The following is a 25,315-nucleotide window of genomic DNA, read 5'->3' as shown; positions in this document are numbered from 1 at the left end:
TGCATGTTTAGTCCTGAGGTCTGTCTTGTTTTTTCTGAGAGTTTTGTTGTCTGATCAGAACCTGGAGCGCGCCCTTGAGGTTAAACAGGAGCATGAGGAGTCGATGACAGCCGGCTGCTACGCCAGACTCATCAACCTGTGCTGTCGCCTTGACAATATGGAGGAGGCGCTCAACCTGAAGAGGGAATTGTGAGTTGAGCTGGATACACACACAAATGCTCTACGCACACACACACACACACACACACACACACACACGGCAGTGCTGTGACCAATAGTAGGCCATTAAAGTTTAACTTGAGTGGTATTAGGGGAGACATTAATGCAGGGTCCAGCTGCTCTGTTGGCCGGCGAAACACAGGAAACTCTCCCCTCGTCCTCCCTTGTTTCCTTCTCCTCACTCACCACCTGATTCCAGCATCAGACTGATCTTACACTAGATGAGTTGCATTATTGTAAGTGGAATGCATTAATTGAGTCTGTCTCTCTCTGTCTCAAGGAGTCGTAAGGACTCATCAGCAGTGCTGGATACCAGTAAATACATGGCGCTGGTCAGGATCCTCTGCGTTAACGGCAAAGTGGAGGGTAAGTTCCTCTAGTGCTCTAACGCTGTAACAGTTATGTTCATTCCTTTGGGTTTTTTTTTTTATTTATTCATTCAGCCTCAAAAGTGTCATGTAAATAATACAAAATGCACACCACCACTTCTCAGAGCGAAGGTTACTTCTTCAAAACATCATCCAAAACAAAAACATACTCAATAGCATTTTTGTGTGAAGGATTTAAAATGATTAATCAGTTTTCAACATTGTTCTTAATTTTGTGAACATTGAATAATTGACTGATCCCAACAGCTCTTAGTTCCTCACTACTTTTTTCTCTTGACAGTAAGCTGGATCAAAGTAGATCAGGCTTGAACTTAAAAAAGGCCTGTGTGTGTGTGTGTGTGTGTGTGTGTATGTGTCACCAACTCTGTCACATCTGTCTTTCTCCCTCCCTCAAACCACATTAGCCGGCCATTTTCAGAATGCTACGGTGGGTTTCCTTCAGCCCATCGAAGACCCAATTACCATCAGTTTTGCCGCTCTGCTTTTTGCACACAATGACAGGCAAAATGTTTCCCTTGTCTGTCCTCGCCTCCTCTCTCCTCCCCTTCGCTCCCTCTCTCCGTCTTCATGGCTGTCTCTCTATCTGACCCTCTCTCACCCGCTCTGTCTCGAAGCGTGTCATTCTCTCATTCTCCCCCCCTCACACACATCCACATCAGTGAGAAATGAGAGAGGGGGAAAATTACAGGACTGTGTGTATTTTTCCAGAATTATTGAAATCCGCCTTGATGTTAATGGCAGATCATGTCCGCCGAAGTGCTTGAGCATTTCTACACACACACACACACGCGCACACACACAAATTTGCATGTGAATTCAAGCAAGATGCATTTGGTGGGCATGATGGTTGGTGTGTCCATTTGTGTGTGTGTGTGTGTGTGTGTGTGTGCGTGCGTGTGTGTGTGTGTATCAGGGTGTGTATAGGCAGTGCTAACGCATTTGCCATTAGCCGGAGTGTGCATATGGAGGGGACGCTTGTCAGCCACATCAGCACACATGGCTAACCTTGATGTTAGCCTGTCCCCACCCAGACGCTGGCCCGCCTGGCTCCCAGCACACACCAGGCACAGAAGATCATGTCTTCTGGCATCTTGTTTTCTTTCTCACCCTCTCTAATGGCTTTGTTGTTTTTGCCCTTGGTTCAAAGCCTCCCTTCCCACCTTGCCACGCAACTTTGTTTTTACTTTACATCATCCTTTTGACTTTATCCTTCCATTGCCTCCCTTCCATCATTGCTCTTTTACAATAGCAATGACTTCTTCTTCTTCACTTCAGTTAATTTTCATCTGCTGCTCACCCCTCATCTTCTTCATCACATCTGTCCATACATCCAGCTGTCCAACCTTCTGTCTCATAATGTGTGTGTTATCTTTTTCTGGATGATTTCAACACTGTTATCCAGTTGTTTTCACAAAATGCATTGAATTTACTTCTTCTATATAAATATGAAACAAATCCAAAAATTTAAATGTGTATTTGCACATCTATAACAGTACACTCTTACACACACACACATGCCACATGGTCGCAGCCTTTGTGGTTCGATGCCATTTCCTGTTTGCCTTTTCGCTGTCCATATCAAATAAAGGGTGAAAAAAAAAGCAACAGGGTATAACAGTACAAAATGATGCATCATAAAGAGATTGTGTCCCTAAATGCTGATCTCGCCACCGCACTCCACATTAGGCTGTATTCATGCCAACAATACCCTGTGTGAGGAAAAACACAGCCCCCCCAGTCTCGCCCTCTTAACATGTATGAATGCTTTTTTTCAATTAACAGAATTTTATCCAAGTCATTGCTGCAATCCATACCAGTGATCTCTAATACAACAGTAAACTTGTACCAGTGTTGCTGTGAATAGTTTCTTTGATATAAGATCATAGATCATATTACTATAGTTTTTTTATTTTACTTAAATCTCTCAGCAGATTTACACAATGTCAACTAAATTGCAGATTTAGATTAGTTTAGGTTAATCAGTCTTCCTTTTTGTAAAGATTCGGCAGTGGTTTCCACTGACACTAGTGCAATGTACCAATATATTTATATGCTCATTATTACTTTTTAATCAACACCGTTGGGGGTCAGAGGAAAACACAATGTAAAATGTGGCATTCTTCACTGGAAAAATGTGAAGGAACACACAAAATAGAAAAAAAACTGCTCTAAAATGCTAGTTTGACCTTTAGCTTTGGAAATATTTTCCAACTTAACAAAGCTTACTGATAGAATTACCATATTGTTCGATTACCTTTTTGTCAGTCATTTTTGTCGACGGATCGTGCGACCCAGTGAACATGCCATATGTACAAACATGGGCTTCAGGAGCCTGAACACTCTTTACCTCCATCTGCCTTCTCTTCTATCCTCCTATTTTTTTTTTTTTTTTAAATACACCTCTCTTCTATCACCAAGCGTCTCTTTGACCTGCCCTTGCCCCTCTGCCTCCATCTGTCCATCTTCCCACTTTGGTAAACACAACTTGTACTGGCTTTAGGTGGTCCTGGACTCGTCTTTGATGCTGTGCGTCTGTGTTTTGGGAAAGAGACATCACTAGCAGTCAAGTCATGGAACATTAGATGAACCATTGGGCTGTGTGATGTTTGTTTACCTGGCCTGTCTGCCTCCCCATCTTTTGATGTTTGTGTGTGTGTATGTGTGTTGTCTGGCTCGCTTTGCTGGCCGTGATGCTCGGCTGAGCTGATGGATATGCATACTGGCTAAAACCAACGGATAAAGGGAAAGATGGAGGGGGTACGGGGGGAGTTGGGGGGGAGGTTGGACGATAGACGAAGGGATGTTAGCTAGTATAGCTCCATTTGGGCAGATCAACTCCAAGCCATTGGTCTCAGTGATTAGCGGGTCTGTCAGAGAGTGATGGAGAGAGGTATGGATAGAAGGGGGAGGGAGGGAGACATAGAGAGAGACACAGAGCCAGAGAGCCAGAATAAGTAACATCTGCACTGATAAACATTACAGACTTGACAACAGGTCAGGTCATTATAGGGCAATTGTTTAATGTTGATACCACCATCTGTGATCGGGTTGTTTTTTCCCCTGTAACTATTGTTTAGGCATTTTAGTGTTTTATGTTGGAAGTTGTTGGTGCGTTAGTTCAAAAGTTAGCAGAGACACTCATAAATTCACTGTAGTTTGTTAGTCTCTTTTCTCTGTTTACACCATTGGCTCAAATACAGGTTTAAGACCCTGTCTCCACTGTATTTCTGCTTGTTGTTAAATAATAAGGATTAAGATGAAATACTTACCAAAATATATATTATTTAAGGTATTATTTAGCCTGGAGTGCTCAGTTTAAGATGTAAATTATCTTTTGTTTGTACCAATTGTATAATGTTCTGTTTCTGTTAAATGATCAACTAAATAACATCATAGTTGAGGAGAAGGGGAGCAGGAGCGACTGGCTTTGTAGAAGACTGCTGTTATAATGCTGCAGCCCTTTAAGATCCAGGAGTTTGTATTGCAGCGGTGATAAAAGGGACACTAGTGACAGAGAACCCAGGAACTTCACGGTTTGACCCCTGTTTAGCAGCATCTCCTCCACTGCCAGCCACCCTTGTTCCACCCTTCCTTCCTCTTTTCTCCCCTGTCCCATTAAATCTGTGACAGCCTTTGGTTCCCATCGCCATAACAACTAGCACAGAGAGGTGGAGAGATGGAGAGACAGACTGAAATTAGGATGCCAAAGCACTCACCAGTGGCCCTGTTCCTCAGCCCACAAGTGTGTGTGTGTGTGTGTTGAGAGAATGTCACTCCTGTTTTAGGGGTTTTGTTATATTACCAGCTATCTGGGTGTTGGTATCATTAGACCCTTTAGCTTTATTTGCTTTTCTGCTTTTTTCTTTGCTGGTTTGCTAAAATTTTCGTGAGCATAAGGAGCTGGAGTTTTTGTTGAGTGAATTCAAAGCAAGGTGCCAATATTGCCCTGCAATTGGAGGACTGGTTTAATACACATTATTCAAATATATTCTGCGTCTGCATCTTTCCATCTACTCGCTTCCTCTTGGTCATGCTGTATAGATTAGTGTCTGTGGTGGAGAGCGGATATATCGCTGTCAGCCCATTAGCAGCTGTCTAAATAGACGGTAAACGCATCTTAATTACCTTACTCTGATACACCACATATACACACACACACTCCCTTTTCACCATTTAGCCCCTGGTGTTGGCCAGATGGGCGCGTGGCCCGGTAAAAAGCCCTCCATTACCGACTGGACTTGACCAAACCGATCCACCCCTCAGCCCGCTTACTAGGGTCTCACTGGGGCCGCGGCGGGCCCTTGTCGCCACATACCTATAATTTAGCCCCCCAAGTGCTTTCTACATGGCCACAGCAAAAAGCCGGCCTCCATTGTAGGGGTCCGGTAATTGTAGTCTCGTTTAGAAAGCCGCAAGTAGCAATTAGCACAGAGTTGGCATTATACGGGGTTGGATTTGCATCCCCGCTGGGTGCAAAATGCTGTTTTAATATGGGTTTGTTTTCCCCACATGGAATTAGCTAAAGGGGCCTTTTATCATATTCACACACCCTACTCTTCTCCCAGCCAAGCTCTGCCCACTTCTCGTTTTCTCTCTCTTTTCATGTCTCTGCATTATCTCTCTTTCTCCTTGTCTTTTGTTCTTCTCATTTGTCCTTTGGTCTTAAACCTCTAAATCACTCTCAAGATCACATCATGTTTTGATTGCGAGTCTTGCACTCATGCCTGACCAAAGCATAACACGGTGTTACTAATGCCACATTAACGTTCTCTGTCTTTAACTCTGTTTCCCTCCATCACAGAGGCGGTGGACATCCTGAAGGAGATGAAGGAAAAGGATGTGATGTTGAATGACAGCCACTTCACCATGCTCTTTCACATACTCAGGACTGCAGGGGACAAGGGCGGAATCCCCGTCATCCGACATCTGACAGACACTATCTTCACCCTTGGTCTGGCCAAGCCCACCTCAGGGCTCTGCTCACCCCTGATTACTGCCTACCTGGACAGGTAAAATTAACTTTGTCTCTGTTACAAATCACACAAAAAAAATTCATATGACACAAACACTCTTTGGCCATATAGACACATATTTAACTTCAAAACATGAATTTGTTTTGTATGTTTTATTTCTGTTCCTGTAGCTTTCTACTAACCAACCAACCAGCTCAATTTTGTTGTCATATTTGTATCTTTATCTGCCAAATCCAGTTGCCAGGTGTGTGTGTGTATGTGTGTCTCAATGAGTCACTCATCCCTCCCTATGATCATAGCTGAGGTTGCATTCTGGGTCAGTGATTCAGACAGAGAGAGGATGTGGAAATTGCTCATTTATGCGCGCGTGTGTGTGTGTGTGCGCAATGTTAGAGCCAGGTTTTGTTTGTCTGAGGATTCGCCAGCTGCAACCTCTCCCATGAGCCCCCACCCATGATCTCTTGAAACACCCACCACTACACTCCAAGATGTGTGTGTGTGTGTGGTGTGAGTGACCCTAACCCATTGATGCTTCTTCCCATAATGCAAATATTCAAATGAACGTTACCAAACACGGGCTGTGGGGTCACTGGCATTGCCCCATCCCTCAACTCCATTCCGTGTGTGTGTGTGTGTGTGTGTGTGTGTGTGTATGTCCTATTTGTCAGAGCAGCTTTTAAGTAGATCAACTCATTAGCATGTTAATTATGTACAGAGGACTAATTGCTGGATTTACCACAGTGTGCCGTTAGGGGCCCGCCACTACACACACACAGACACGTCTCGCACATGCTTTCATACACACTGTTTACCTCTAGTGCACATGCTGCGCTAGAGGTAGACCTTTGCACATGAAGCTCGTGCACACACACCCACAACCTCAGACGCTCGCGCACATCGGTGCTCCCCTGCCGCTGTTTGTTTTGCTGTAAGTCTGGTCTCTGGCACAAACAGAGTTTCCAGGTTCACTCGTTAATCACTGCCTCTGTGAGATTAGCAGGCTAATTTACTCCTGGGTCATCAACAGCAGCCAAAACACAAACACACACACACACACACCAGCTTACTGCAGACCTGTTCACAAATCAAGTGCCAGTTGTACTTCCTCCAAATGATATTGCAGTGAACACACACTAATGAACACAAGTAAACAAACTAGCTGCTGCTATTCCACCATCATTTGTCTTGTGTTATTTGTACATCTGTGTGTCTTTTTATCCAGCTGGTTGTCACGGCTTGGAAATAAATCAACAAATTAAAGGTAGAACCAGATGTGTAGATGTTGTTTGACAGAAGGGTCCATCCATCCTGAACATATGGTAGATGGTTTGGAGTGTTTAGCTTCTTTAAACAATAAACATCAGCAAAATCTGTCTTTAAGTTCCTCTCATTTTCTCTCCCTTTACAAACTTTTGTTTTTTAGCAGATTCCTCCCTGCAGGAGTGAGATAATGACTGTATGGCTAATTTCAACCCTAAAACATAATTTTCAAGCACTGAATAGCCCTGAAAATCAATGGTTAGATGAATAACAACAGGTTAATAAATGGAGCTCTCTGTCAAAAAGTCAAGTATAACTACAGCTTTGCTCCTTAACAGAATGGAACTGATAATAATCATGCCACTATAGCTCTAGTTTTCATTTGCTTTAGTTTTCATTGGCATCAGCACAATGGCAAGAGACATGTAAGCCCGGGATACTCCTAGTTTGTGTTAAATGGCTTTTTTGAAAAATAATTCTATACATTTCTCATGCGAAGATTCATAAAAAAGTGAGGTTGGTTATGAAATTTAACATGTACTTTCAGCAGTGGCTCCTAGAGCCAAGCCTCAGGGCAGGTATGAATACCACAGCACTTGACTTTTGCGCTCCAGTTGAATCTATCTCCTTGCTCTCTTGTCCTCTTTTTGTCTTTTATCTTCATCCGTTCTCTCTCTCCACCTCTTCATTCCGTCAGTCAGCAGACAGACAGTTGGAAGGAGGAGGGACGGAGGGAAGCGATAAAGGAGGACAAAGCAGGCATCACTCCCGCCTGCACCCGTCTCATCACTGCGTCAGCACTAATGACTTAATGAACACTTCTCCGGCAGATTAGCCCTTGACAGCCCATCATACGCGCCGCCAAGTTAGCCTTCATGCCCATCCGCTCAGTGTTGTGTGCGCTAACCTGCTACTATGCTAGCTGGCAGGTTGCTCAGATTGCCACATCCTCATGGAAGTGATTAGCGACAGGAAATGCTAATGAGTCCAACAAAAAGTAGTGCAGGCATGTGATGTATGATAAGACAGAAAAACTGCAATAGGCGAGGAGTTGTAAGGGGGGTTAGTGGGCTGGCAGGAGATAAGTGGCTCGGAGGAAGGATTCTTCATTCACTTCCACTCTTTTCTACTGTCTTAGTGTGTGTGCATAGAGTTTAATAGAGGTCTAAAATGAGAGAACATTAAGCATAGTCAAGTAAAAGGAGCAAAAGGAGGGGGTCGTCCCTCAATCAGAAGGTCGGGGGTTCGATCCCCAGCTCCTAAGGCTCAACATGTCGAAGTGTCCTTGGGCAAGACACTGAACCCCAACTTGCTCCTGAAGCATGGCCTCAGTGTGTGAATGAGTATGAAAGAATAGTCTCCTCCAAATTACATTCCTCCTGTATGAATGATGTGTGAATGGGTGAATGAGGATGTCATGTAAAGCGCTTTGAGTAGTTGAAATAACTAGAAAGGCTCTATACAAATACAGACCATTTACCATTTACCATACAAGAAAAAGGGAATTCCTCAGAGACGAAATATAGAAAAGGTCTTCAGTGACATTGAAACAGCATTTTTAGCTGCTGGAGGTGACTGGTTTCAGCTAAAAAGCTCTGATAAACCCATTGTACTCTACCTGCCAAACACCAAACGGCAGAGAAACAAAATTAGCAATTAGATGGTGAACATAGTGGATCATTTAGCAACTAAACAGTCAGATAGTTTCCTCTCTGGAGTTGGTGAATCCAAAAAATGAGATGTCATAGATGTGAAAATATTGTAGGCACCTGTTAGCTGACATTATGGTGAATCATGATGATTTGCCAAATGTTGCCTTTTCTGCTTGTTCACCTGCTTCGGAGGCACGGAAATAATCAATAATTGCGATAACATCTACGTTCATTATGTGCGCATTCACCTGTGTGGAAACCAGTGTAAACATTAATACCATAAGTGGCATTCTTCAGCACATGTAACAGTGAGCTAGTGCCGTCATGATCGCAGTCTCATTTGCGTTCTGAGACAGACACCTCGTCATCCCCCACGCAAGGACAGCGGCTTGATAACAGGCCTGCCGATCTCCCACGAACAAAAGAGGGGGACGGAGAGGGAGAAACAGAGGGGGGAGTGAGATGAGGCAAGATGAGCTTCCTTGTCTAATCCTTCAGGTTTCCACTGAGCAAAGCGCTTGCTTTTTTTTCAGGGCTTAATTGGCTGGAAAGTGGCTGACATGCAAAGTTGAGGACATTAACAGGGCTGTGCACCACAGTAAATGGTAACGCAAAGTGACAGTTAAATTGTACCTAGGGGAAATTATCCATCTTTCGACATCCTTAGCTCTTTTTTGGGGTGGATTGGTGGGCGGAGAGGGGGGGCGAGGGGAGGAAGGTAGAGGGGGTGTAATTGCAACGCCAGGCCCTTTTTTGCCCAAGAGTGATGGGATGTGTGTTTTTTTTTTTCTCTTTTTTTTTTTTTTGATGGGGGAATGAAGTAGGTGGACAGATAGAAGGGATGAAAGGACCAACATGACTCGGCTACAATGTGTAGAAATGGCTCCAGCATAAAAAGCCACGTTTTACCACACCCACAACAGTTAAGGTAATTGTGCATACAGTATAAGCCACATTACGTTAATTACAAACAGCTTTATGCACTTTTTGTGTCGTCTTTGTCTCACTTTTGGAGTAAATTGCGTACCCATGCCCCCCCCCCACTACCGTCTCATTCAGTCTCTGCACTCTTTCTCTCATTTTTAAAACTCCCTTAGTCTCTCTTCTGTGTTGTGCAGTTGAACAGCCTCTTGACTGGCGCTGCTGAATAATGTTGTCCCTCTTCATTTCAATTAGCAGACCTCTTTAGCTTCCAACCCTAATCACTCCATTCCTCCTCCCTCCATCCTCCTGCCTTACAGAAGCGTGGATCAAGGTCGTACCAGTTCCTGTTTTTTTTTTTTTTTTTTTTTTTTTTCATCCTGAGTTGTTGGTCTCTTTGGGCCTATTTCTCTTATCCACTTTTCTAATTGATTAAAGGAAAAAAAACACTTCAGAAATTATACCTGTTCACTCTCAATCTCTATCTCTGATGCTGTGTCCATCCGTCTCTTTCTCACTCACTCTCTCTGCCCCCTACCTCCCCCATGTGTGCCCTATCTGCTTTGACCTCTGTGTGATTGACATGGTAATTACCCAATCAACAGATTGATGGCAGCGCTGTCACAATAGAGGGGATTGAAGTGGTTTCTCTCCCTCCCCCTTCCCTCAGCTTCTTGTTCTCTTGCTTCCTTTCCCTATCCTTCTCTCTACTTCTCTTGTTATCACTCCATCAGGCGCACTCATCCTCCCTCTTTTGTCTGTTCGTCCGCTCGGGAGGGTTAGGAGGATAGTTTGAGCAAGGAAAGGATGACATGAGACGAAGGGAGCGAGCTGGTGGTATGGGGGTTCTCTAATGTTGTTGCCATATTTCTGCTAAATTGCTCAGCTGGGGGGCAAGGTCATTGGAGGGGAGTGAGAGCTGGCAGCATGAAATCAAAAGGACGATGGCAAGGAAGACGAGAAGGAAGGGAGAGGAGAGGATTAGGAGGAAAGGGAAATGAGAGAAGAGGAAATAAGGAGAGGTTAAAGGGGGTTGGAGAGGACAAAAGAGGAGACGGAGCGAGAGAAGTTGGAAGGCGCAAGAGGAGCTGAGTAGAGAGGGTAAAGATCAGCAGAGTCCTTTTATCTGTTGCATTGCTTCTCCTCTAAAAGCCTGTCCAGAGAGACACAAGCCCCTTGCAGACAGGTGTTAGAGTGTGTGCCAGATTGTGTGAGAGCGATTTATTGGGGCCAAAAGGCTTCATCACCTACAGTTGTGCTGTCATGAATTCAAAGGCCTGTATTGTTACAATGGGTCATAGTGCTCAAATAAGAGGTCACAGGGTCAACCCTCCATGATACACACTCTATTCTCTACCGACACAATCCTGTACATGACTGAATGGACAGACCAGACAACTAACTTGCTCTCTGCTCTTTGTGTGTGTGTGTGTGTACATTTTGTTTGTTTGTGTGTGTGTGTGTTTGTGTCGCATGCCTGCAGTGACGACCTGCCCGGAGCTCTGGAAGCAGTGCTGGAGTGTCAGAAGCACTACGGCCACATGCCTCGCATCCACGACATCATTGTTGCCCTGGTGATGAAAGGAGACACTGAACTGCTGCAGAAAGGTTACTTATTTGTCTTTTCAGCCCGCACGCTTTGCCATTTTTTCTGTCTTTATCAGTGTAGTGCTAAAACAATTGGTAAATCAACTGAACGTTCACAGTTTTGATTATTAACTTCAGTAGTTTACTATGCAAAAAAGTCAAGCATTTGCTGGTTCTCACATGTGAGAAGATTAGCAGATATGTCATTCAAAATTGGGAAAACTTTTACTGTACAAGAAATTTTTGGAAAAAAAAGCAATTTAATGCCATTTTTAGTTCTGAGGACATGTCATGGATTTTGTCATGTCATTTGATAGACTAAACCCTAATTGATCAATCAGAAAAACGTGCCATACCTTAACAGATAATGAAAGTAATCATTTATTGCTACTCTTCATCAGTCAATCCATCAAACATGTGGGCAGATTTCATAAACTGTTTGGTCATAAAGAAACAAAAGTTTCTTCATCCAACCCTGACATTAGAGAGAAATGACAGGATCTTTGTTGTACCTCATCCCCTCTTTATCCTAAGTGGGTTTTGAATTGTGAGTGTTGTAGTTCACGACCAACACCTTAAACCCCCAGGTCACCACCACTTCCCATAGGCATGAGTTTTTAAAATGCGAATAGCAGCGCAAACTATCATTGCTTGTCACAGTTTTATTAAATTTGGTTTTTAACTCCAGCTCAGCTTTATCAAACTTCCTGCTTCTCCTGATTAATACTAATCTTTTATTATTCATTTGTACGTGGGGGCGAGGAAGCTAATCCAAAGTACCTTTGCAGTGTTTGCATTAAACGTGAGCATAACAAGCATGTAAGAGGACCAGAGAGTGAGAGAGGTTTAGACCAGGGTCGCGGTGAAGCACGTTGCCTGCTCACATTTTGAACGGTCTCCCTGTATCTCGACAGCATCGTGGTGAAAAGGTCAAGTTCAGTGTGCCGCAGGGGCAAGTGGCTCTGGAGTGCATAAAGGTTGAAGCCGTGCAGTGGAGCACCTCTCCACCTCCTTCCTTCCCATCCCTCCCCTTTCACCCACTCCCTCCTCCACCCTTCCCTCCCACCCTCATGTCTGACTCCCCAGAAAGGTGACAGCCCCTCACTTGTCAGTCGCTGCAAACTGAGAGAAAAAAAAGACTTTACTATTGTCTGACAGAGGGAAGCATGTAAACCAGCGCCTACTAAACAGTGGGTCTTTAAATAACAAATGACTCTGTCATCCACTCCCTCATGTAAAGCAGTAGAGAGGGTTGACCTATGACATAAACCTTGTGTCACACTCGCCTGACAGCATTGATTGAGTACATGTGGAGTGCCACAGCCTGCACCAGGGCATGCTGCTATGGACCCATTCTGCTGCAGAACATGGGCCGTCTGAAAATTCACCTTAAAATAAACAAGCTGAAATAAAAGCAGAAGTTTGCTGGAACCATCAAATGTGCAGACCTCTAATAAACTGGCCTCCAGTGGTCCAAAACATACTAAAAGCATGACATGCCTCATCAAAAGATCGTGACTCACATGTCAGACCTTTGTTTGAGGCATCAACAGGGTTTTTGTTAGGTTGTGGTAACCACAGCAACCACTGTTATAGTTTTAAACCAGAAAAGGTCATCACACATGCTTTTAACCCACCATGGAAAAGTCTACAGGAATCTGGGTTGTGGAAGAGGAAAAGCAAATGAATTAGAGCTACTAATGAGCCAGTGTGGTTCTGTCTTCTACCAAAGCCACAAACTAGGATTTGCAAGCAGAAAAAACTTCTTAATTAAAGTCCAACTAGTGTGTAAATTTGTCTAGATTAGAGCATTTGACCAAGAGTTAATTTCATAATGATTAAAGTTCTGAAATCACACCACATTGTTCTCTCTGTTGACTTCAGATGACAGCAAGTACAGGGAGAGGGATTATTCTTTCCTCCTCTGCTTTGCTGAATATGCAGGTTCATTTGGATAACTGACAGTTTATTTTGTGAGTGTGTGTGTGTGCAGGAAGGGGAAGGGGGTACCTGTCCTGAAGCTGCTGGGAAGCGATAGTATGTAACGCTGAGCAGAGCGCTTTAGCAAGTTTACCATGAGAGCTTAGGCTTTCATTGGGGACTTGTGCGTGTTTGTTTGAGAGCAGACTTGATATGGCTGCTTTGTGCCTGGGACGTTGTGCCAAATAATGGAATCAGACGCCACACTTCATCTTTTCCTTCTGTTTGTTCACCTTGCAGGCGCTGTTATTCATGACCTTTCTCTGGCTCTGTTTTCCCCGTCTGTCTGTCTCTCTGTCTTCGTCTTCAGCCATGGACTTTGTGAGTCAGGAGCGAGGAGAGATGACCATGCTGTATGATCTGTTCTTCGCATTCCTGCAGACAGGCCGCTACCGTGAGGCTCGTAAGATCATTGAGGTACACACACACACACACACACACACACACACACACACACAAATGAACTATGAGGGCTGAGTTTTTCTGATACTGAGATGTTTCCATTAATAACCAACCTTCATTTTTCTGGCATGGCTACATCCATCCAACACTTTTACAATACTGCACTGAAATCTATTAAATTCCCACAAAATTATTATAAATATTTGAAGCATCGATTAGTTTTTGTTTGACTGCAAATCGCTACATCAGATTTCTAGATTTTACTAGAAAATTAGATTCTCACTCTCAGAGGAGCCACCTGATGAAAAATAGCCAAATAAAAATTAGGATGACATCTGTTTAACTGTCATGAGACATGCAGGACATGCGTAATGTAACTGCCAAACTCTTTCTGTTTTTGTAGCTCATATGACCTAAATATTGTATGAATATTCATATCTTTGTCCTTCTTTAAGCCCTGTAGATTAGTGTGAGGAAAAAGAGAGAGGCAAAGCAGGCAGATAAGAGGTGATTTTCACATGAATAAAATGGATGGACGGGCGGGACAGAAAGAGATTGATGAATAAACGAATAGAGGGATGAGCCTGTCATCACAGGAAGGAAAACAAGACCATTATGTTGTCTATTCAGGATGAGAACAAAACTGAGGGGGAAAAATACCTTAATTCCCTTGGTCTGACTGCTCTCCGTGTCCTGGTGTGCACTAAAAGAGGGATTTGTCCCTCTTGAGGATTTCTAAACCCTCTTAAATATTATCGACATGTTATTGTGGCTCTCATTCCCCCTCTGCTGGATTGTGTGCCTGTTATCCTACTTATAACAGAACGTCAGCTACATGCCAGTGATGTGTGAGATTGGTGATGCGTTGTAAATGGACTACAGATGTACATGTTGTCCTTGATGTCAATGGAAGATGTAGGTTAGAGAGACAAAAGCTCAGCTGCGTCAACCCCATCTGTTGGGTTTCAGTGTGAAGGTTCATCTGGTTTGTCACGGGCACACAGCTCGAAGTCCATTTACAATGATGTCAAACAACAGCAAACATTCAGAAGTGTAGCCTGGATTTTCAAAATTCTGAGGACAGGAAATTTAATTGATTTTACTTTTTTAGTTTTTGGCCATTTGGACACAGTGGAACAAGCTGTAAAGACAAAACTGACACATTATGATGTGGATAAAGTTGTTGCAGAAAATGTGTCAGTGATCAGTTGTCTGACACCTCCAGCAAACATGGAGAAACATTAGCAGTTTTGAAGTTGTGTTTTGGGCAAACTGATGAATGTAAGTCCAGTATATATTTTATTTTAGCTCCACTTCGGTATCTACCAACTCCTGGGGGAAAATATGTATGTTGTTAGCTGCTAAATGTTTCACTATGTGCACCAGGTAGTCACTAACTGTCTGTCTGCTGTGCAGGTAGTGCACAGCGGATTTATTTTGCAGAAAACAGCTGCCATTGAAGCTGGAAATTAGGTCTATGAAAGTGGTGAGAGCGAACCAAATCAACAAAGTTGAGAGCCAGAAAACCAAGACAATGAGCTGAAAGAGGCTAAAGAGCTTCAGATGAAGCTAAGAGTTGGGTGTTAATTCTCTCTGGATTCATCACGATGAGCAACACCTTTTACATTACGCATGGGTATTTCATCCATTGTTGATGTTATTGATTAATGCAGCTTTAAAGTGTAATCTGAGTGCTAGTGACCTACCTTCTCTAAGTTCGTCAGTTTAGTGGTTTGACCTCTTTTTGAAAATAATCAGAAAAAAGAAGAAAAAAAAAAAAGACATCACACTAATATGTTTCAAAAGTTACTGCCCACTCCACTTGTATGAATGTTTAAAACAAAACCTCTGAACAGAAAGTTCACCTCTGATTGTCTCTTCACTACTACTTACATGATGATGGATATAGTGCAGAGGATGTATAATACAATAGTATCATATCTATCGCTCAAATATGCATATACACACTCAAACACACACACACTTTTTTCCCTTTGAGACCGTCAAGTGGCTGTCCAGAGTGGTGTCTCTCTTTAGGCTGTGTTTGGTATAATTGGCAGCTGATTAATCACAGCTAATTAAATGTAATGATGGAGAAAGGTGGCCAATTTTGTGCTAAATGGTCAAGGTTAGGTAGAGGATTGTCAGGTGGACGGGCCTATTATTGCGGCACGCGCATGTGTGTGATGGTCAAGGTTAGGTAGTATTGCTAAAGAGTGGTGAGCCATTATGTGTTTTTGTGTTAGGGAGAGGGGTTTGGCCTGTGTGTGTGTGTCTGTGTGTGTCTGTGTGTGTCTGTGTCTGTGTGTCTGTGTGTGTGTCTGTGTGTAGACTAAGTGGCCAGGTGATTAGTGGAATTAGAACATTAGGAATTGAGATGGAGAGGGTTTGATAAGTGGAGGCGAGACGAGGTCAGCTCTGTCTTTTTCTTTTTGTATATATGTACATAAGGGTGAGAGAGAAACCTGTAAAGACGTTTTCACATCTAAAGGCCACACAACACTCTTTAAAGAGGCTGAGTGATGGACTGTAATACACTCTGCTGTGTGTGTCGGAGGATTGTTCTGATAATCTGACCTGATGACATTTTTCCATTATCTCTCCCTGAAAGTGAGAGTGTCTGTGGTGTTTTTTGTTTGTTTTTACTTTGTATTCTTTTGATCCCCTCATGCGTGTGTAAATTATGTGCCTTCTTATTTCTGAGGATTTTGTTTTTTTTCTGCCCAGATTAGGGAGATTTGTCCTGACTGATTCAAAATCCCAAGCATATTCATGTATATATCTATGTGTGTGTGTGTGTGTGAGTCTGCAAGTAGATGTGCGAAGGAAGACTTTACCAAGTTAAAGGGAAGCAGAGGCAAAAAGATGGAGCACTTGCACTGGGCCTTAGTCTCTAAGAAGATTAGACAGACTGAGAGAGAGTGAGTGCAACACATTTTAATTTGTCCCTTTGGCTGGTTGGGTAAGAACATAATGCCTTTGCCTGGGCCGGATGGAGGGATGGAGAGGCAGGGAAAAAGACGGAGCAGGAGCAGGGGAGATTTGGAGGAAGAGGGGAGGGATTGAGAGAAGTGGGGATTGGAAGAGGAAAGGATGACGGCAGCGAGGGATGGTGAGAGAAAGGGATGAAGCCAGTCTTTTCTTGACTTTCCCCTCCCTCTCACGGTATGATGGGCTCCCATCAAAGAGGCCAGCGGGGATTGAGCGCTGTTGATCCCCCATTCAGATTAACGTCCTGGCAGATCGCGCTGTCTCTCTCTTTTTTTTTTTTTCCCCTCAGACAGATTACCAGGAAGAGAGGGAGGGAGAGATTTCTCAATCCTAGTCTTATTCAGATTGTATCAAAACCCCTAGAGACAGATGCAATCCTGATCACTGTTATTCCATGATAATAATCATCTAGTCACTCCACATATCAGGCTAAATCTGAGCTACACGAGCCTGCAGATCAATCTATGTCAGCCCTCATTTGACAGCACACACACTCCCAGCTCACACTGCATCATTGGTCCTAAAAGTATTGCAAATCTCCTATTTAGGGCTGTTGGGACTTCCCAGTCAGTACATTTTAAACCTAAATTCTTATTGTTTTATCTTCCGTTTTATATTTAACCTTTTAATTTTGCCTCTAAAGTTGAAATTATATTGTGCTGTCTTTTCTATTTACTCCTGAGACCTGGTTAGCTCAGCGTTTAGGGAAACAACATTCAAAGTCTTTTTTTTTTTTTTTTCCTCAGTTGCAATTGCAAAATGATTTGCAAGAGATTTACGAAATTATAAAATAATGGCAATTTATACAAAATGTTTGGAAACACAATCCCACAATATTTTCATCATTCATTTTTTTATCATAGTTCTGCTGTTTGACTTATTCATAGATTCGTTCTAATGTTGGATTTCTCCGTCTAAGATTAAGTGAATTTTCAGTTGTTCTTCTTGTGGTCGCAAGATGCGAGTCAATTTTTCTTCTTCACACTCAGAGTTTTAACACATCAGTCTTTTGTTATTCTCACCAGCAGCACAAGCAATGCAAAGTTCACAGCCACCGTGCTCAGGTACTAATGTCATACTTATTTAGTGGGATCCCAATTAGGTGTTGCCTTGGCAACTGCTACTCTTCCTGGGGTCCGTATTTAAACAAAATTAATATAGTCTGCAATGTCAGCACTTACAGTTCATGCATTGAGCAAAACAGTTACAGCATTAACATTGAATCCAACAATGAAATGACATCAAAACCAGACATATACAAAGAAATGTAGAAACTCTTTAGCTGCTTCTTTAAACCTTTTGTGGAATCTTTAGATATAAAGTACAGCAAACTGTTCCACTGAGTTATGGTTCCATACATTACTGATTTATCACAGCACTGATATACCAGTATAACTTTAATAAACTACATTAAACATCTTCCATGTATATATTTATTCCAGAATTGATACACACAGACACTGGCATTACATCAGTTTCAAATGTTCATCAGTGGCGTCTTTATTCAAATGAGACAAAGATCTCTTTCATATTTGTGATGGAAAATGATTTGTTTTCCATTCTACAGTGGAGCAGAACCTCTCTAGTGTTGTTAGTCCACACAGAACCCACTCTGTGACTCAGTGCAGAAATGATCAAACAATCAATTGATTGCTGCCCAGTCAGAGAATAAAGTGACAACAATCTTGATTAATAGGTACAGTAAATGTTAAACATTTCTGGGTCTGGTCTCCAAACTAAATGGCTGCTTCTCCCTGTTTGTATTTGTAAATTGAATATCTTTGTTTTGTTCGACCAGCAGTCCACGATTCATTTACTATTTAGAGATGTCACATTGGACTCTGGGAACTTGTGATGAACATTTTTGCTACTTTCGGACATTTTATCATTAATAGAAAGATGCATTTATCTTCTAAACACATCTTACTGTGTACGAGTTATGTTATTTGTGTAGTGATGTACCTATATGCAGCAAGTCTACTCAAGCCCACATGAAATGAGCTTCACATTTCTCCAATTTATACTTAAAAGATAATCTGAAAATACATCAGTGTGATGTTAATGGAAAAACGGCACTCGCATACAGGCACAAGAGCTCATTCTGCAGGCACACTTCATTTTAAGCAGCGATGTATCCCTCAGTATTGATTCTTCTATAGGATTCTATACCTGCTGTACATCAACTAATAGCAATACTCAAATGCTGTTTAGGCTGGATGGGTTTGTATTGATCAATGGGCATTTACTCTATGGAAAATGCGTTAATGGTGTAAGTACACATTTTACTTATATTCTATTGACCTTTTGATAGACATTCATTGATATCCTGCTTTAACTGCGATGCTTTAAAATATTCCAGGCTTGATTTAAAGGATAACTCAGGTTTATTATGATATGAACCTTGAACACCGTGATATTGCTAAATAGAAATCAGAGAGGCTACTGGAGGCGGATGCACTGTTATTTACCTACACTCTCCTTAGAAACAATTCCCTGTTTTTCCTTTTGTAGACCCCTGGGCTGAGGGCACGCCCTGGGCGCCTGCAGTGGTTCGCAGACAAATGCATTTCCTCCCGCCAGGTAACACACACACAGACTGAACTAATCGAGGCAGTAAAGATGAAAGCAGAGAGAAGATGAAAACGGACAAAAATTTAAACGTGATGTATATATTGTTGGGTTTGTGTGTATAGATGGAGACTTTGGAGCAGATGGTGGAACTGACAGCCAAGCTGTTTGAGTGCGACAGAGATGAGATGTACAGTTACACCCTCCGCCTCTGCAGTAAGTCTCCTCCATTTTTGTTTGTTCTTTTTAGTTTATTTACCTCAATCCGCAACCCCCCACTTACCCCCAATCTCCTCTGCTGTCATGACCTTCCACCCCTGGGTGTGCAGTGTTCTAGCGCCGGGGTCTGTGTGTGTGTGCGCGCATGTGTGTGAGAGAGATGAAGAATGGGATCAGTCAGAAGTAAGAGCAGAAGACATGGTGTGATTGCTGCAGTGGGGCACAGAGCAGATAGCAGTTGTGATTGGAGTGTTAAAGCTGATTGTCAACCCATTACCCCCACTTCCCTACACACACACACACACACACACCACTGGTTAGTGTGGTTTCTAAATTACAGTATAGTTGAGGGTCAGTCAGTTGATCAGATTAGGGCTTTGATTGCCCTCTCAGCATGGAGCGCTTTGTCAAAAATTACTCTGTGGTGCTAGCTGAGTGGTGAGCTACAATCAGTATGGACTGACTATACAACTACATGGGTCTGTGTGCCATTGCATTGCATAACAAATTACATAAGAACACACCTTTTCTCATTCCCACTGCCTTGTGTCTTGTTATCAGAGGACACAAACGACTGGCAGAAGGCAGAAACTTTGTGGATGAAGATGCAGGAGGAGAACGTCATTCCCAGGGAGAGGACCCTGCACATTTTGGCAAACATCCTGAGGAAAAATGGCCAGGAGGTGCCCTTTGAGGTGCCTGAGGTAAAGCTCCAGCTTTATAATATGTACATCCCTGTAATGCTCATTAAACAGATCTGCTATTCAGAGGAATAATTTCTGGGAGGTTCCTAAGGGGGGGGGGCAGAGCAGATGAAGCGGAAACTGAAGGCCTGGAGATTTCCAAGAGCTCTGGAGGACTCTGGAGTGCCTGAGGTCAAACATAACACACAATCATGCAGCACCGATGGTTTAACACACATCACAGTGGTGCCTGTGCATACGTCTCTGTCCTAAATCTTGAATCAAATGGGGTGGAGTTACCCTTGGTCATAGTACTGAAAGTTGTACAAATAATCGTGAACAATCTAGATAATCTTCTGATCATTTATTAAGCAAAAACAGCAAATATTCTCTCTTTCCACTGTCTTAAATATGAGAAGTCTTTCTTTTATGTCATTTGAAATTGAATGTCTTTTTTATTTTGGAGCTTTCATTGTACAAAAAGCCAAATATAAACATTCCCAATTATTTTCATACTGCATAGATAAACCAAAGAGCATGCTGACCCCAACCTCTGATCACAAGAACTAACCCCAAAAAACCTCTAAAAACTCTTATCAACGCTCTCTCCCCCGACCCCACCCCCGCTCCGCTTTAAGCCCTTGTTCATTACATGGAGAGGAAACAGGATTGAAGCTCTGATCTGAAGTGTGGTCAATCAGACCGGCTGGCTGGTGAAAGGAATTACAGCTTGATCTGTCTGTAAATCTGTAATGCCAGACTAATTTAGCCAGCAGCTAAATGCCACCATATGGCTGCCGCTGGATTCATAGTGATGTTTGCATGTGGCCTCGACTGTATTGTGACCTAAAGATGAAGTAAACAAAATCTGAGTATGTGTTTAAAAAATGAAAACAATGAAGACAGAAGGGAGTTTTGCTTTAAATAATATAATGTGCTTTTACTTTTTGTTCTGTTGCTTCATTCGTCCTTGCTGCATTTTTCCTCGGCTTTGCATGTGAGCGAGCTCCAATAGCCCGAAGCGTGATGAGACAGGAAGTGATTGCTGTTGCCTGGAGCGATGAACTTAGTGACCCCAGGGGCTCTTGAGTTGACACCCCCCGCTTCAACACACACACTGTCCTACACACACACTTTTCTTTTGCCCCTGGGGTGCCAGACCTAATTTGCCCCTAGCCAATACAGCTTAACCCCCTCCCCTCACTGCTTCACGGGTGACGGAGCATTAGAGGACCCGGCCCTGCCGGCCCGGCATTTTTGCACTGTCATATACACACACACACACACACACACACACACACACACACACACACACACACACACACACACACCACTTCATTGCCAGCACAGTTGAATATGTACACAGGCTGGATGTATCTGTGTTTTGGTTAAAACATCAGACTGAGTGTCATCACTGTTTTCCCTGTTTATACTTTTTTCAGACCTGGTACGAACAACCTGCCAATAAAGAGCAGGTCGAGTCTGAAACATCCCACACCAGAGACGAAAATTATCCCGACCAGTCAATCCTTATGATCTCCCTCTGTAGAAAGGGCAAAGTCGAAGGTAAGCAGCAGGAGGTCCTGGTGTTGTTGTCCCACATGACATAGAGCTGAACCCAACACATAACAGGCTGGTTTGAAATACTTGCTTCCATTTGAAGTTGCAACAAGAGGTTTTTGACTGTTAGGGAGCAGAACGACTTCTACATCCCAGATATACTTTTAGCTTATCAATTTAGTCTTAGCAAACAACCCACTAAAGCGTACAGTACAATCAACATCAGCGTTCAGCTAGAGTCTTCTGTCTTGCCATGTCATGAATGTGAGTCCGTTACACACTCAGCTTTTAGTTCTGGTTCAAAATCCAGAGAAAATTGGAACCATGTAGCTTCCTAGGTGTTCGACTTTGCTGTCTGATCATTTGTGCTGGGCGGGTAGCGTTAAGAGGGATGTATTTTATATAGCACTGGTGAGAGTGAGAGTGAGAGGTGCTGGCAGTCAACGATGCAGTGTAATTATGGATATGTAATTGGATTACCAGTTCTTGAGCAAAAAAAAAGACTAAAAGTCAAGTTATGTTCAGGGGTTTCAGAAGCTGTTCGACCATCTGAGAAACACCTCAGCTGAAGAATACTCTTTCCTTAAAAGCTGTGTGGAGTTTTAAATCTCACTCTGCACTAGCAACACTTTCACATCACACAGACTGAAATGTTCGCATCAGAAATATTACTTAATGGAGCTTCAAACTACTTATTGACTGTTTGGAATCACCTACTGCTAGTAGCACCACATTTCATACAGATTTTAATGAAGTGAAAAGAAGATTTTTCACGAAGAAGATATTTCACCTCTGTAGTCATCGAAGTGAAAGCAGATTATTTTATTAATCCAATAATATGACGATGATGATCTCAAATTCTGCTTTTGGGCCACTGTAGCACAGAGGTAGAGGTAGAGCGGGTCGTCCACCAATCGGAAATTCGATCCCTGGCTCCTCCAGCATGTGGAAGAGTCCTTTAGCAAGACACTGAACCCCACATTGCTCCTGAAGCACAGCTTCAGTGTGTGAGTGATTAGTTTCCTCCTGATGACATGGTTGGTTACCTCTCATCAGTGTGTGAATGGGTGAATGTGAATGTAGTGTTAAAGAGCTTTGAGTGTTTGAAAAGACTGTACAGGTACAGTCCATTCAACATTTACGTCCAACCTCAAACTAATTTTTCCTTTTTTTTCTGTCCTTCTCTTGCTCTCTTTTTACAGAGGCCTATAAGATGTTATTGGATGCAGATAAAAAGGGTTTAGCATTTGGCACCTTCCTTTACGACCACCTAATCCGCACCCTGTTGGCCAAGGGATCCCTTGAGGAAGCCATGGCAGTCAAGGACATGTGAGTGCTTTAACACCTTATTCTGCAATGACAGAATTAAAATTTGGTTAAAATTTACAATATGATCAGAATCAGAAAAAAAACAATGCTGTTTATTCTAATACTCTTTACTCTGATACCAGGCATTCAGATTAGTCAGATCAGTTTTGACCCCCCCCCCCCCACCACCCCAAGGGAAACGTGAACAATTTGTATCCATCTGTTTGCTTTGATGTCTTTTATGTTCATTTTTACAAACTGACAAATTCAGCATGTATGTTGCCCCCTATTCCACGACAGCAGTTCAAGGGTTGATTCAGAGCCTTGTCCCAATTCTGCAAAAGAGCCGGTCACAGAAAAGTGGTTCCAGAGCAGCACCAACACGAAGAACCGCTTACGTCAGGGTCTGAGGACCAAAACAGGATCGACACTAACTTTGTGACCGCTATTTAAAAAAAAAAAAAAAGTCTGAGCTTAAGCATGGATGTAAAATTGAAACAACAGTGTAGTCCACCGTTTGAAGTTGGTGCTCGGAATACAGACAGATACTGTGATATATGTGTGTTTAGTGCTCGTCAGTGTGTGACACCAGGTCACCTCAGGCTAAAACCACATCGCCTCAATAGACATGAGGATTATAAATTGATTGTGTGCTAACACACTCATCCCTGCTGGATACGAACAGTGGCTCTTACAGCCGTAAGACGCACGCACGCACACACACACACACACACACACACACACACACACGCATGCGCTCTGATGTACAGATTAATTTTGGTTTTCTGGGAAGTGGGTGACTTTGCCCAAAAACATCAATCTTCTTCCAATTAGTAATGTATCATACGTTGTTGTGTTTCGGCGGCCACATCCGGGCTTGAGCCTGGAGAGAAATAGATGGACAGACAGAGGTATTAGAGATCTGAGCTTAATGCAGCACTGATCTTCTCTGCTCTGTTTTTCTTTTTAGGTAATCTCCTCTTTTTTCCTTGTATCCTTTTGTCCCTTTCTTTATATCACTTTCTCTCTGCAGAGGAAAAACACAGAAGCAAAGGGTTCAGAAAAGAGATAATAATATAATAGCATGATACACTGAAAGAAGAAAAGCAGTTACTAATTTGTAGGGAAAGAAAAAAACATGTAAAAACATCTATTACACTATCACTCTTCCCTGTTTTTGACTCTCTACATGGTTCATTCTCTTATGTTATGAGAAATAATCATATCAATTTTAGACCCATGTTTCAACAAGCGCAAAGCAATACAAGTGATAACCCATCTCCCGTCTCTGTTTGAATTGGTTTATGGCATCCCTGCCTGGATAAAAGCTTCGTTTATCTGCACTTTAAATGAGAAGTGAAATGAGCTGAGAGGAGAGTCGGACAAAGATGGAAATGGGGAGGAAAGGAAGGAGATAAAAAGAGCTAAATAGGAAAGGAGGAGTGAACGAGGGTAGGGAGGCTAGATTTAATCACATACGAGGTTAATGAAGACGCTATAGGCATTAATTCTCTGTGCATGTGGGTGCCTGTGTTTGTTTTGGGGTAATCTGTACAGAATTGAGCAGCGGGGTGCTTATGGCAAGATTAAGGGATTGGGAGAGAGTGATGATGATGATGAGAAAGAGGAAGAGGTGGATGATGGATTCATTGGCTAAAGCACAATACTCCTAGAAGGACAAGGCAAGAGAGAACGCCTGCGTGCATGCGTGTGTGTGTGTTCAGAAAAGGTGAGTGAGCGAGTGCCTCCAGAGATTTTCTTCCACCCGATAAGAATAATTCTGACCCCACACCCCCACTGCTTGGTCTCCACGGCAATCCGTCGGCGACCCTGTTACCGCTCCAATCTCCGCCTTGACCCTGTCACAGCGGCTGCCGGATGCTGCTTGGCCTGGTGTCGCCGTGGTGATAAGGATTGCCAGCCTGATGCTCAATTGAGCGGACGGATTAATCTGGTTGCAGGGCTATAATAAGAAATAAAAAAAAAAAAAGAGGCAAGCTTGATTGAGGTTTTAGTGCCAAAGAAATGAAAAGAAGGAGAGCTGAAAAGGACAGCAAATAGACGGGCAGACGGAACTCAGGAGGAAGAAGTGATGAGGAGCAGACGCAGCTCCCGGAGGCCTCAATACCGCAACGTTCAGTCTGTCCCAGTCTCACCCTCCCACATAATACCACACACAGATATACAAACACACACATGCAGCGGCTCAGCAGGAAGTAATCAACTGTTTGATGTCTGTATTATTTTCAGGGTCACAGCAGGCGCTTTACAAGAAGCTCAGATTTGCCGTCAATCACATTTGCTCCCATTGTCTCGTCTATCTACTGTCTTTCAGCTCATGTGTTCATGTGATCTCCATGGAGTCTGATGCTTTTTTAACACTCATATGTCACAAAGATATCAACTCTTTAATTGAATTTGATTATAAAGATTTGCCTACAGTGGTAGAGTGCAGTATCGCGTCAATGGATATGGATCAAATCTTCTCTCACAGCATTCATAATCTCATCTTGAAATATAGATTTATTTTTCTTTTTTGGTGTCATACCACTGAAAGGGCTCCTATGTTCCTAAACAAATGATATAAAAATATAAAACATGTT

General features: G+C 42.8%; 1 protein-coding gene across 1 annotated transcript in view; it reads left to right on the top strand.

Moving 5' to 3' along the window:
- lrpprc (leucine-rich pentatricopeptide repeat containing) overlaps positions 1 to 25,315 on the top strand; it is a 55,759-nt gene that overhangs the window by 19,056 nt on the left and 11,388 nt on the right. Inside the window, exons 21-30 of the mRNA XM_070841145.1 lie at positions 59 to 189; positions 500 to 585; positions 5,410 to 5,617; positions 10,898 to 11,022; positions 13,292 to 13,398; positions 18,886 to 18,954; positions 19,068 to 19,158; positions 19,723 to 19,865; positions 21,287 to 21,410; positions 22,607 to 22,733. Of these exons, the coding sequence (XP_070697246.1) occupies positions 59 to 189; positions 500 to 585; positions 5,410 to 5,617; positions 10,898 to 11,022; positions 13,292 to 13,398; positions 18,886 to 18,954; positions 19,068 to 19,158; positions 19,723 to 19,865; positions 21,287 to 21,410; positions 22,607 to 22,733 (1,211 nt within the window). The remainder of the gene's footprint in view (positions 1 to 58; positions 190 to 499; positions 586 to 5,409; positions 5,618 to 10,897; positions 11,023 to 13,291; positions 13,399 to 18,885; positions 18,955 to 19,067; positions 19,159 to 19,722; positions 19,866 to 21,286; positions 21,411 to 22,606; positions 22,734 to 25,315) is intronic.

The sequence above is a fragment of the Pempheris klunzingeri genome, chromosome 12 (genome assembly GCF_042242105.1).
Source record: "Pempheris klunzingeri isolate RE-2024b chromosome 12, fPemKlu1.hap1, whole genome shotgun sequence".
In the NCBI taxonomy this organism is placed as follows: Eukaryota; Metazoa; Chordata; class Actinopteri; order Acropomatiformes; family Pempheridae; genus Pempheris; species Pempheris klunzingeri.
This window is presented reverse-complemented; position numbering and strand designations above follow the sequence as displayed.